Genomic DNA, 14,616 nt, shown 5'->3' with positions numbered 1-14,616 from the left:
AAGCCCCTGTGCCAAGAGAAACCACCGCAATGAGAAGCCCATGCGCCACAATGAAGAGTAGCCCCTGTTCGCCACAACTAGAGAAAGCCCACACGCAGCAACGAAGACCCAATGCAGCCAAAAATAAATAAATAATTTTTCTTTTTTTTTTTAAAAAGGGAAATTTATTGGCTAAACAACTCAAAGGTCAGGGGTGAAGCTAATCTCAGGGTGGAATGAATCCAGGGACAAGAGCACCTGCTGGCCTGTGGCTGTCTGCTTTTTCCCTATTCCTGACGACTCTCTGTGCTCTCTCATTCTCTTCTTCTGAAACTTTTTCCATGTTGTGGTAACATGCTTAGACTTTCATCCTTCTAAATGAAAGTTCCTAAAGGAAAGAAGCAAAAGAGTCTTTTCCAGCAGCTCTAATTAAAAACAAAACAAAACAAAAACAAAAAACTATAGCAGGAGAGTTTGGGTCGTCAGATTTACCTGGACCCATCACTGTGGCCAAGGGAATGAGGTACCATTTCTGGTCTGGTCTTAGTCACATACCCACCTCTTTGGTCAGATGGAAGAAGTATGTGCAGCACATACTCCTGTTGGTCATTAAAGAAACTGCAGAGTACTGACCACCACTCCAATGTCTCATCTACTATATTCCAAGTCATAAGATGCATTACTAGTATTATTTTTAAGAGTGATACTTCATACTTATTCAACAATTCATAAACCAATTTAAAAACCTTTTAAAAAACTATATTTAAAGTTGATTCACTCCTTCATAACCCTGTGAGGCACAGAGAGGAAGGACTACCATCCTCAGATTACAAAAGAAGGAACTGAGGCTCAGAGAGATTAACACATTCAATATTACAAGCTGATAAATGTCACAAAATCGAATACAAGTGCTCTTTCAACCATATCATACTATAAGACACAGTAGTCTAAAATTACATTAGAGATTTAATGGTACCTATGAGAATATGGTTCAAGGGAAAAAAAAGCTTAAAAGACAAAATGTGATAAACCCATTTGTCTGAGGCTCAGTACTTCTATTTGGTAGATCTTAATTTTACATCTACTATTATAAGCATTCAGAGGCAAAAGAGCACTATACAGGAAACCACATACCATCAGAAAGCATTTCCTGGTTATCACTTAGCATGCCTTCAGCTGCAAGGAAATAAAATTAAACTTCAAGTGACTGAAAAAATAAGGGGATTTATTATCTCATACAGTAAGAAGTCCCAAGATAAGACAATTCCAGAGTTAATTAATTCCATGGCTCAAAAAGTCCTGAAAAACTCAGGACCTTTCCATCTTTCAACTCTGCCAGACTCGGCCAGCTGTCAAGCTCCCTTCTGGGGAGCAAGTTCATTACAACAGCTTCAGGCAACAGAGCTTCACCCAATAATGTCCAGAGACAGGAAACAGACCCTCTGTCTCATTTCATTCATTTACCTATGTTAAATTAGTTAATATATGTAAAGCATCTAGAAAATGCCTGGCACATAATAAATGTTATATAACTGTTAGGGGAAACACTGACTGAAACCACCCACCCTGGCCAGGCACCACAATAACCATCTGCATGAGTTGTTTTACAACAGGAGGTCCTGGTAAGGAACATGGAACTAACAAGCCACCACCAACTGGAAGAATTTGGGAAAGGTCAATAGGAGACGCCAGTCCATATGTCCTACCAACCTCCCAGAATCCTCCTCACTGGAATCCATCTTGGCTGAGTGATGCGTGCGCCGCCAGGAAGGACCCTGAGTCAGAATGATTGGCCAGAGACAACCCGGAAACTAATCCCATCACCATAAAACCCAAGACTGCAATCCACATGGCAGAGCAGTCCTCCTGGGTTCCCTTACCCTCCTGCTCTCCACCCGGGTGCCCCTTAATAAAGTCTCTTGCTTTGTCAGCACGTGTGTCCCCTCAGACAATTCATTTACAAGTGTTGGACAAGAGCCCACTCTCAGGCCCTGGAAGGGGTCCCTCCTGCAAGAAAAGAATTTTTTTTTTACAAGTCTATATTTAAGAGGAACACAAATCTATATGACCAAAGAGCAGTGAAAGGAACTCTCAGGCTGATGATAAAAGGAAATACCACGATGGCAGATGAGAGGCATGACTTGAGAACAATCCATCCAAGAATGGAGCAGGAGGTCACAGAGTTCTAGGAGGGTCATTCCCAAGAAAGGAAAAAAAGAAATTGGTAGAATACCTGAATGTGACTGACTACAACAAAAGTTGTGCAGTTCTGTCAGAGACTTTCAAGAACTAGAAAAACAAAGAAAACATAAAAACTGTTGCACAGACAGGAAATATTATCACAGATACTACATGATGTTGCTCTAAATACTGCACACACAAACATAAGCCTTGAATACTGATTTAACCAAAATTTTACTCACTGGGAAGATGCGGTAGGGGGATTGGAAAGAAATCATAAAAAAGCTAAATCCTTATCATACAGTCAAAAATCAACAAAAAAACATCTATAATGTGGGCCCCTTGCCCACTACTTTCTGGAGACAACTGAGTAGATTCTAAATAACAGTTACCACTCAGATTGCTAAACTGTATAACTATTTAGCGACAATTAATTGCTTTGTGGCAGAGGCTAATAATCATCTTAAATTTGAAGGCTGCCTCAGAGACCCAGACTTTCCATAGTTCTTTCTCCCTCTTGTTCCCTCATGGCGTTTTAGCATGGAACTAGCAGGGAAAACAGAGAGGAAGTTATGGTATAAATATGGGTATCTGGTCACTGATTTTGGTTGTATGACTTAATTTCTTTTGCACCTTTATAACTTGGGCAAAGTAGGTATAAAAAAAAAGTAAATACCATAAAAAAAACTAAACAGTGTTATTCAACAGGGCATTATTCCATTTTTAGCAGGGCAGTTCTTTTTGGTGCCCTACGATAGCTCTATGAGGCTATCTTAGAGCACAGGTATGCAAACTAAGGCCTGTGGACCAAATCTAACGTATTGCTGGTTTCTGTAAATTAAGTTTTATTGAAACACAGTCATGCCATTCATTTCATTCATTTACACATTGTCTATGGCTGCTTTTGTCCTGTAACAGCAGAGTTGAGTAGTTTCCACAGAGACCTATGGCCCTCAAAGCCTAAAACACTTACCACCCGATCCTTTACAGAAAAAGTTCGCCAACTCTAATTTAGAATATTGCATGATATTTTGTATCCAATTCCTACCCACAAATGTCAGTATTCCCCAAAAAGTAATTATGAAAACCCCAACTTCACACCCGATATTTGCAACCCACCCTCCCCTACTCCCTACCAGGACGAAGAGTAGCAGAACTTTGAAACACCAACTGCCTCCAGGGAGCAGAACTCAGAGGTTGGATAAGGACAGGAAAGGGTACCAATAGGGGCTGTTATTTTTGTTTTCAAAAAGTCTTGAAATACTAAATCTTTCAAAGTATTCACACGTATTCTTCAAGAAAATTAAATTTAAAATCAAAAGAAAACAATAGAGCAAATCAAATCTGGTTAATGGTTCTGGTGACTCTCTAACATAATATGTGATTATATTTGCTAAATATAACTTGTTTTATCTGTTAGGGTTGCTCTGGAGAATTTTTTGGTTGCACATAACCAAAGCTGCTAGATAGACGACCCGCAGATAAGAAAGCTGTTACTGTGTTAAAACTGAATGTGAGTATAATATTTGAAACTCTCCGATCTCAAGAAAGGTCAATTAACCTAATGCATCCTACAAATGATCTTCAGTGAAGTTTGAAATTTTTAAACCTAAAAAGTCCGATAGATAAAATGTTTAATAAATATTACTAACTCCCATAAGTAGAAATTAAGAGAAAAGCTTTCAAAGATCTATGTAGGAAAATAATTAGTTTTCTTTAATTCAGCTTTCTTTTAAGCTGACTGGAAATTTAAAAGTAAAGATGACACTAATATAAAAACATAAAAGATTGAATTAATAGCATGATCAACATCAATACTTCCAATTCATTACTTTACGAGAAAAATGTGATACTGTATATCTGTGGTATGTTCTACCCAGAAAAGAAATGACACATCCAAAGACAGACTGTATTCTTAGGTATGTCTAATCTTTAAAGTGTGCTAATTTACCACTTATTTACAATTTAACTAAATTTTAAAATTGTCTGATTTTCCCATACATAGGAAAACCTTTAAATATATAATTATCTTTGTTAATAGGAACCTAATGAATAAGGCATCAAAAACGTTTTAAAATGTGAAAACAAACATAATTCACTATATAAGCTAAAAATCTAAGATACCACATAAAACAACAATACATTTTAAAGAGTGTAAACAACACTCTTCAGGAATAAACAGCTTACTGTATCTTCAAAAAAGGCATCAGAATTTGTACTTTATAAACAAAACATTACACTGGTAAAGCTTATTTTGAAACGTAGGATGACACAGCTAGTTAAGTAGTTGTGACGACTATTCCTACAACATCAAAATAAACATTTTAATATTTCAGTTTGAAAAATACAGTCTCCAAAGGTTTATTCTACTGAAAAGATTCAGCTGTTGAATTATGACTTACAAGAAATAGACTTAAACTATAGTTTCCCTTGTTATAAAATTATAACTGCTCTGTTAACCTAGCTTTCTTCAAAAGAAATGCAAGAAAAAATTTAATGCTTTCATAAAATGCTAACTGTATTCATAATCCTGGAAATTTGGTTTATATTTTAACTGAAAATAATTAATCTAGCTACTTTGATAATGTGGAGTAAAAAGTAGAGAAAAGTATTTCTAAGCACCACCTTTCTTATTTTCGGTAATACTTGACATAAATCCATCGTATTAAAAAAAAGCATGCGTTTTTAGAACAAAAACATTTAAAAGGTTAAAAGCTTTGACTATCAACTTACCTTCTTTTGATACCACACTATAGCATCTGTGACTTTGGACGCCATTTATTCCACTGAGATCACACATTCGTCATTTTAGGCTGTGCAAGAGAGAAAAACATACAAAGGACTTGACTTCCACCTTCTAAAAGGAGACTGAACAACATGTATGCATAGCACTCTGGTTACTTGCACAGCAGGGGTGTATGACTATACTTATATTACACCCTTCCTCATTACTATTTTAGCAACAGGTTTCCTTAAGTGAACAAAAATCAGTTGCCATAAGAAAAGGATCTTTCTACATGAATATAACACTTAAATTTTCTTACAAAATAGTTGAATTGTTTTTTTAAAAATAAGTCTTTTAAATAAATTTCAGAATTTTCCAGGTTATACTGGAAATTTTTCATTTATAAATTCACATATGATAGGAATCAATCCATTCACTCAGTAACAGATCAGTTTTGCTTCAGCTTCTATCTAGGAACTAGCATCAATTACAGTTGCTAAAGGATGGCTTGATAGAGATTCCAAAATTTATAATCATATTTAATTTTCCCTGATGCTCAGTAAACACAAAGTTGAACTAAAATCAAATAGCTAGAGAAACCTAATTAATGTATGTTAAATACTAAGCTAATATGAGAGTTAATTACACAGGAATAGCTACTATTAAGGACTTCTCAGATATCACAGTTTGCTAATCTTCAGAAATTTACCACAGACTACTTCATAAGCATCTTTCTGGATACTAAACTTAATGGTTCCTTACTCCTAGAGAAAATTAATTTCAGACTGATTCCAGTTACCTCTGGAATACTTTTCTAGTCTTAATACTACACCAGCATGGAGGGCATCTCTGGCAGGTGTTAAGGATGAGCTTAAACAGGTTCAAACGCACAATTCATTGCAGAACTCATTACAAATTAGGATCATCCAAGGCCAAACAGGATCTCAAGAAAATTCTGAGAGTAGAGCACCCTGCTCAGCCAATCCTAGCATATGCAGATCTGCAACCGGCGAGATGCTAACACTACAGAGTTTGCCCAGAGTAAACAAAATACCAGAGGTTTTATACTCCATTCTTGGGAGCATATAAGGATTCAAATATAATGACAATTATCACCAGCAAGTTCAAATATTCAGATCAACTTCTAAAATTTATGGCAGAATTTACATACTGCCTGTATTTTTTTAACTTTTATTGAAATACAGTTGATTTACAATGTTGTGACTGCATATATTTTTGACAGTGTTAGAGACCAGATTATTTATTACCTTTCCTAAGATACTGATTGCATCTTTAACTGATCAAATTCAAGTAAACCATATTTTGAAAACCTCATAAATTCCCTGGCATCATGGAAAGAGAAGGAGCATAGAGTCAAAAGATGAGAATTCAAATGGTTCCACTAACTAATATGCAATATTGAAGAAGTCACTTCACCTCTATGATCTAGTTTCTTTCACTTATAAAACAGGAGTAACTGTACCTATCTATCCCTTATAGAGTTTTTGTGACTAATAAGACAATATACATAAAATGCTTACCAAAGTCTAGTACATATAGATGGTCAATTATAATTATTTTATTAATTTTATATTTTAAAATTCCCCAATTCAGGAACTGGGAAATATTTATATTTCCTTTTTTAAACATGGCAAACAGGTTAGAGAAGAAAAATGTGCAATCAGTTTTTGTTGACAGTTAAAATAAAAATAGTTACCTGATTATCCTAAGACTGCAACGTCAATTCTCCACTCCATACACATGGATTATTTAGAGATTTCAAAGTTCACCTCCTCTGAAGTTTCTCAGTCAGATGTGGCTACCTTTATTTCTCTTACCAGGGTTCTGGGGGGAAGCTTGTCCTTACTGACTTAAAATCTTCCATTTTTTGTTTTTCTGTCCTGGAGGTCTTTGGGAGTAATTCATTAACTTAAACCACATCTTGTCCTAGAGGTTTTACCTTGATTCGGTCAGCAGACTATTCATTACAACATTACACCTTCATTATAATTGTCTGTGAAGACTATAGTTTATGTTTTCCAAACTGGTTATAACTCTCCTCCCTCTCCTGTCCCCACCTTGCCAAATGCAAACTACAAAAAGTATGAAAATATCAATTTTTCACTTTACTGTCCTTTAATCTCACCGAATCTTTAGTGACAAAAATTCCAGCTTATCTACCAAAATAAAGATCCTCTTTCTAATCCCCAGTGGTGTAAATAATATGCATTTCATATAGAAAATGTGAAAGGATTTTTTATTCACCCAATCTATTAAATATATAAGATATTTAATATATTTGGGGAATATTTAAATGGTCATATAAATAGTATTTTTTTTTTTTTTTAAGAAAAAGCTTCAGTGGAAGTGAGGAAAACAGTACCTGGTTCAAATAAAATAATCTCAAAGTTTTTTTTATATACTTTGATTTACACCAAGCTACACTAAGAAATAAATTTCGAAAATCAACTCTAACAGTACACTAGGTACATAAAATGTTCTAAATATTTTAATTATATTCATTTGGATTTACGGACATAAAATTTCAATCAATTTTGTTTAAAAAAAAGAAACACAACCTTTCTTCAGGTAATGGTAAGTTCTGCTCTACAAACTCATTTAACAGTTTTTCCATTGTGTCAACAACCTTTCAGTGACACGGAGTGGCTCGTATCTATTTTTAAAACAGGTTTTACAGCATGCTAAGACAGACTCCTGAATCAGACATCTGACAAAGCACAGACACATGAGTACAAACAACAAGAAATAATAAATCAACAAATGATTTCATGAATAATAAAGATTATTTCTAAAGCTTTTCCAACTTCTTTAATTCTACCGGTCCAGGAATACAGGTTTATAGTATCTTTTATCATGATAGTTCATGATAAATACTTTTTATGCTAAATTGACACTAAAATTAATTTACAGAAAAAAGTAGAATATTAAGCTTATTGGGTACCTTAAACAGAGGATCTTAATATTTTTGATCAAATAATTTGGTAGAAAAATGATATTAAGATATAAAAATAATCCAATTGTGAAAACACAAGAGCTAACCATAGGCATAACAGTTAAATATTGCCATAGACAGTTACTCTGAGCTAATTCTCTCGACGCTGCTTTAGTCATCATACTTGTCAAAACATCTGAAATTACTCTTTACTATGTCAAGGTCTACACAAAATGCATTTATAATGCCAAAGACTAGGATAGAAGGAAAAGATGACTATGAAGAGACAGTATGTTAAGTCTGCTTTAATAGAATCTCACTATCAGGGGCTTGCCTGGTGGCGCAGTGGTTAAGAATCCACCTGCCAATGAAGGGGACACAGGTTCGAGCCCTGGTCCGGGAAGATCCTACATGCTGTGGAGCAACTAAGCCCATGCACCACAACTACTGAGCCTGTGCTCTAGAGCCCGCAAGCCACAACTACTGAAGCCCGTGCCTAGAGCCTGTGCTCTGCAACAAGAGAAGCAATGAGAAGCCTGCTCACCGCAACGAAGAGTAGCCCCCGGTCGCCACAACTAGAGAAAGCCCGCGTGCAGCAACGAACACCCAAAGCAGCCAAAAATAAATAAAGTAAAATAAAATTCTAAAAAAAAAGAAAGAAAAAGAATCTCATTATCAAATACCCACAAGTATTCTGTGCACAGATATAGCCAAAGAAAAATTAAGTTTTTAACCATTCCCTATGTTAGAAAAAAAAAAAATCAGTCTATGGAATACTACATAATGTTACAATGTACTTCTCTCATAATTCTAAAACAAATTTCTCTGTTCCAGCATGACTCTCACTACTCTCAGAAAATAATTTATGCACACCTCTGAAACTTCACTTGTGCTGTAATTCTCATTCCTTTTCTCCACTCATCCAACCTTCTAGATCAGTTCAAATCCTACTTCCTCTAAGATGAAGCTAGCTTTAAGTGTTCATTTGGAACACTTGAAGCTGGATGTCTCTTCCAGCACTGATTTGTACTAATAAATCTGCTATTTAAATAAAAATGCAAAGCAATATAGCCACACATGTCATTCAATCATATGTAAACACTCTTAAGGATAAAAAGAGGCATCCTTCTTCCTTTGTGTCTCACTAAGTACCCAACACATTATAACATGCAGAAGAGGAAGGAGAGCAGAGAAAAAGCAATGACTAAGCATCAGGAGAACTGGGTTCTAGATTCAAGTTCTGACACTAAGAGCTAGGGCTTTTGAATTAGTTACTGAGTTCTCTGGGCCTTAGTTTCTTACCAGTGCCATCTAGTCAAATATTCCACAACTCAATAAAGGTTAAATAAAAATTCGAATAATGTACAGGAGTTCTTGTGAATTCCTTTACTAACACACCCAAAAATATTAACATTAGTTAAATCAGTCATACATATTTGGAATCTCATTATTATGCTATTCAGCAACCTTGTGTCACTCCCCACTGCACTTAGAATTGTATTTAGACCCTCTAAAGTCTCACACTAACCCCTACTTACCCAACATTATTGCTCACCGTCTTCTCATACATCTGTTTCAATCATACCACACTTCCTACACTTTTCTACCTGTGTCAAAATTAACAGTTCTTCTCTTTCCAAAACAAGGAAGATTTCAAGACGGCCTCCTAAATTCTACTTTCTCTGTAAGTTTCTCCCAAATTCCTCCATTAAATACTTCTCATCCTGTTCTGCATTCCCATTACACTTAATATGTTCTGCTTTGTACAGACTTCTGTATACTTGTCTTTATACGTGCCCCTACCACTATCCATAAGTTCTTTGAGAGCAGTCCAATCAATGTCTTTACTACCTCAGAACTCTCCGATAGCTTTCTGTATATATTAAGCACAAATGTTTACAAACCAAATTAAACAGCTGCCAACCAAAGTATTGGTACCATCACAGATGAATGAATTTAATTTTTCTATCAACTGAAAAAAAAAAAAGAAAAAAGCACAACAATGAGAGTGGTCAGTTAAGTTTTATTTGGGGCAAAATGAGGACTACAGCCTGGAAGACTAGCCTTTCACAAAGCTCTGAGGAACTGCTCCGAAGAGGTAGGGGGCGAGGTCGGTATATATGTGATTTTAGTAAAGGTGGGGATACATGCAATTAATCACACATTTTGGCAGAAGGGTGCTACTAGTCACAAGAAGACCGCTGCTAGTCACGAGGAGCAGATGTCTCCCTGAATGATTTTAGTGCTTTTCCAGATATGAAAGTATACAAGAAACTGGGCTCATAAAATCTTCTGAAAATATCTAACTATATGAAGGCCTGTACTGCCAGTTTTTCCGAGAGCACAGAGTGCCTCATTCCTGATCTCCACAAACTCCACCCTGAACTCCTTTCAGGGTGTGTTGAAGGTCAGCGACCACAGTGGCTAACAACTTCATTCTTGTAGTGCCAGAGGGAGAGTGACAATTTTTAGTTGGCAGGCCAGAAATTAAAAATTCTATCCGTCAAACTCCTGCACGACCTCGACATGCATATAAACATAGAAACATACTCTTCCCTAATACTAAAAGGTACAAAAACATTGTGAAGTTTAATTAATATGGCTGGTTTATTTGCTGATATGTCACTCAATCAACCAATATATAACGATTTGCAGACCTATAAAGTACAATGAACAGGAGTAAAAGTCAAACCTGCCAAGTCTAGTCTACCTCTATTCCTAAATGCTAAAGTTATATATAACTCAGTTGCCTCCTCCAAGGCTAAAATAAGCAATTTTTAGACTTCAGAAACTAGGAACAAAGCTATTCTGTCCTTAAAAAGGTAATAAACACTAAGATTCAAACCAAATTTTTTCATACTGATATTGTAGTTAAAAAAAAAAAGGGAAATTCTGGTAGGAGGAGCCTGGTGTCGACAGAAGGAAACCTTCTACTAGTTTCAGGGTTTCTATTTTCTAATCATATGACCTACAAATTGTTACAATTTCTTGAAAACTTACAAAATTCTTCATCTGGAACAGGATTTTATTTCATGGAAATGTTGTGAAGAATAAATACCACAAACTATATGTTTAAAGTCATTTCCAATCTGAGGATAGAAAAATCAAATGCAAAATGAGATCTAAGAGGTACACACTTTCTGTTTTACCAGTTCATAAAAGGAATATTTGTAATTCTTATTTTCCTTCATAGAACCAACACATAGTCTGTGTATTTAAGGGCTAGAGGATAACACCTAACCTAAGAAGTTACAGCCAAGTAACTTCTGTGTAAATCTGTATTTATAAAAACATGTTGTACTATTGTGAAATCTAAGAGAATAACTAGAGTTATAATCTTAATACCCACAAAACCCTCTGTAGAACTTCCTGATGTGTACAGCCAACCCACCCTGTATGTCCTTTAAAAGCAGCTCTTTGAATTTCAAGTATCTTAACTTTAGTATGTACCCACAAAATCTCTACCAGTAGCATTCCTTTGGGCTTTTTTTAAATACTTAAAAGGTCCTTCAAATACTTAATTGATAGTGTATTGTGTAAGTGATTCTTGTTTTGACTGTTGTGCCATTTGGAAAAATCAATAATGAAATACAATCTAAATGGTTTAACTTCCTCATTTACTCACAAGAAATTTTTTACATCAACCATTCAGTCATCATTCAAATATGGATATGTTATTAGAGGCCTCTAGTAAAAACATTAACTAAATTAGTGTTACAGGTAACAAATGATAATGCATGAAATGATAGTCAAATGGTTTAAAGATTTAATAGATCATCAAAATGAATTTATTTAGATTAAAAATTGCTACCTATACCTCATTAAAAATACCATGAATAAAATTTGAAAAACACTACTTTAGAGATGTTTCAGCCAGTATCTGATAAATACATTAATAAATATTAATATAAATATTAATTAAAATTAACATATTAATAAAAATATTTATTTACTGAACACTTACTAATATTGCATTGTTGTAGGCACTAAGGTCACAACAGTCAACAAGAAACAAGGTTCCTGCCGTGACGAAACTTACAATGCAGAAAAAGAAGACAGAAAATGAACAGCAAACAATATAATTTTGTGTTGAGGTGGTGCTATCAAAGAAATAAACAGGGAGATATAGTTGGGATGGAGCGGGGTACCTTTGGAAAAGATAGCCAAAGAAGTCCCCTCTGAGATGACACGTGAATTGAGATCTGAAGGATGAGGACAGCCAGCTATGCTAAGAATTGAGGGAGGACATTCTGAGCAGAGGGAACAGTAAACACCAAGACCTTGAGGTGAGAATGAGCTCAGAATTTTTAAGGAACAGAAAGGAAGCTTATTTATGCGTAAAATCAACAAGCTCTAGAAATGGACTAGGATGGGGCAGGTTGGGGGAGGGATTAGGGAGAAGAATCTAGGTTTTGGGTTTGAACCATTTTTCTGAGATGGATGCATATTTTTTTTAAAAAAACGTTTATGAACAACATTGTAAAGTAACTATACTCCAATAAAAATTAATTTTAAAAAAGGTTTATGAAAGTAATACAAAAAAATAGTTTTAGACCTGTTAAGGTGACAATACCTATTTGACATAAAAATAAAGATGTCAAACAAGTAGTTACATACTTGAGTCCGAGCTCAAGATAAAGATGGAGATATGAGTATAGAAGCCATGAACACATAGTCAATATTTAAAATCAGAGGTGGGTTACACAGGTATATGAATTTGTCAAAACTAAAGTATACTTAAGACCTGTGCTCAGAGATGACTTCAATAAAATCACGTGACTGACATATCAACTAAGAAGAGTATAATTAGAGAAGAAAAGGGTTCAGCCTCAAGTCGACTACTATTCAGAGAAGTGAAACAAGAGAGGCCAAGAACAGAAAATGAGTAGAAAGCAAGCAGGTGAGTGTGATGTCACAGAATCCAAGAGAGGAGGGTCTTTTACAAAGGAGTAGGCTGCTAACAGATCACTGGATTAAACAAAACAGAGGTTAGAATGAACTTGGGAGGAGCAATTTAAATGAAGTGGAGGAGATAGAAGTCAAGGTGACATGAGAAGAAGAAAGGGCTGATAAAGAAGAGGACACCTGTAAAAAGAAAAAATCACCACAGATCGCTAATTGACTCCCATTATTCCATCCTCCTTTTCCTTTTGCAAACGTTTTGCTGGACACATTGTTGCCCAAAATAAAGACCTTTCCTAAGCCAGGTGTGGCTGTGACTATGTTCTGGTCCAGATACAGCGGTATTAGGTGGAACTTCCAAGTTAGGCCCCTTAAAAGAATCTCACTCAGTTGGAGAAAGCCCTTGGTTCTTTCCCCCCTTTCTATTTCCTGCTCCTTGGAATGCTGTTTTAATGGCCAAAGCTTCAGCAGCCACCATGGACAGTGATATTGAGACCAGAAGCCAGGTGTATTCATAGATAGGAAGGAACCCAGGTTGCCAGATGAAGCCACCTTACCAGTTCTGACTGTCTACCTCCATATTTCTTGTATCCAAGATTATAAATCCTTATAGTTTTAACCATTGTTATTAGCAGTCAAACCAAATCTGATACTGCTGAGTATAATACTTTTGATATATACTTTTTTTGCTATCAAAACTTTGTAAATATTGTTCAAATGTCTTTTGGAATTGCACGTAACTGAGAAGTTTGCAGTCAGCTAGATTCCCCCCCACACCACATATAGGTCAGGTTTTCTTTTTGGCCAGGATGCCAAAATAATTCTCTGCATATTTCTGAAGTTACTAACTACTAGGGTGTAGTCATTTTTCAACATTTCACAATTTTTTTTTCCTGGTATTCAGAGCCTTTCAACCTGCAAATGTTATTTTTGCATGATATTTCTGAAATCTTTTTCTGTTCCATTTGGTGGAGTCTCTATTCCAGGGATACAAGTTATGCTTAGGTAGGACAGTCTTATTGTCCTTTCATGGTCATTTCTTTCATTTATTTTTTTCCTGTAGTGTATTTGTAGAGTTGCCATGCCATCTTTTAAAAAAATCTTGATCGTGTTTAACATGGGGAGTGCTACACTGAGCTCCTACTTATTTTGATATCTAATGGATTCTCCTTGACAACTTCAACATCCTTTTTACCTTAGCTGGGAACATTTTTATTTCTATGCACACATGTGCATGCACACACCACACACAAACTTCAATTTGAGATCTGGATACTGCTTTTAATCTATTTTTCTATAACCCATCAATGCAGGAAATGGACAAAGAAAGCTTAGTTTGGACTTTGCGTACAGCCACTGCTGAAACGTCATTAAGTGTCCTATACCAGGATCCATCCCCCCAGTCAGAGGGCTAGCCTACCTTCATGGGCTTTGGTTCTTGCCCTTAACAAGAGTGCCTTTCAAAATGTCAATGCTCCCTGAAGTGTGAGACTCAGCATTAGTATGCGGGTCTTCTCAAGGATTTTTCGTTGACTTTATGCTTCCTACTCATCTCTTAGATCTGCTTCGCTGGACAGTGTTAGTGAGGATACTTCCTGTTTTGCAGGCCTCATCTTTCCTTAGTCTGGCTGCTGGGATATGGGGATGGAATTATAAACCTTGACAGATACACCCAGTATCTTCTCATTCTTTCCTGGCCTCCACTTTTTGAAGTACTTGGCATAAGGTTGTACATACCCCTTTCTCGTGTGCTTCTATTCCTTTTTTTTTTTTGCGGTACGCGGGGCTCTCACTGTTGTGGCCTCTCCCGTTGCGGAGCACAGGCTCCGGACACGCAGGCTCAGCGGCCGCGGCTCACGGGGCCAGCCGCTCCGCG

The 14,616-nt window shown here is 36.0% G+C and overlaps 1 protein-coding gene across 23 annotated transcripts in view; it reads right to left on the bottom strand.

Annotated features, from left to right (window-relative positions):
• PHTF2 (putative homeodomain transcription factor 2) overlaps nucleotides 1-14,616 on the bottom strand; it is a 163,361-nt gene that overhangs the window by 128,028 nt on the left and 20,717 nt on the right. For 11 of the 23 annotated variants that reach the window (XR_003795134.1, XR_003795131.1, XR_003795135.1 and 8 more), the window contains exon 1: nucleotides 238-740. Coding sequence is in view for 8 of the 23 variants with exons in the window: in XM_029233151.1 (XP_029088984.1) it covers nucleotides 238-297 (60 nt within the window). In the remaining 15 variants the exon portion in view is untranslated. Of the gene's footprint in view, nucleotides 1-237; nucleotides 745-1,113; nucleotides 1,156-2,212; nucleotides 2,239-4,893; nucleotides 4,974-6,602; nucleotides 7,712-14,477; nucleotides 14,535-14,616 lie in introns of those variants that run through there. The other 12 variants (XM_029233144.1, XM_029233150.1, XM_029233152.1 and 9 more) reach the window with 8 other exon arrangements.

Source organism: Monodon monoceros, unplaced genomic scaffold (assembly GCF_005190385.1).
Source record: "Monodon monoceros isolate NGI ecotype Baffin Bay Population unplaced genomic scaffold, NGI_Narwhal_1 Super_Scaffold_2, whole genome shotgun sequence".
In the NCBI taxonomy this organism is placed as follows: Eukaryota; Metazoa; Chordata; class Mammalia; order Artiodactyla; family Monodontidae; genus Monodon; species Monodon monoceros.
The sequence above is the reverse complement of the archived record's forward strand: the minus strand, read 5'-3'. Positions and strand labels throughout refer to the sequence as shown.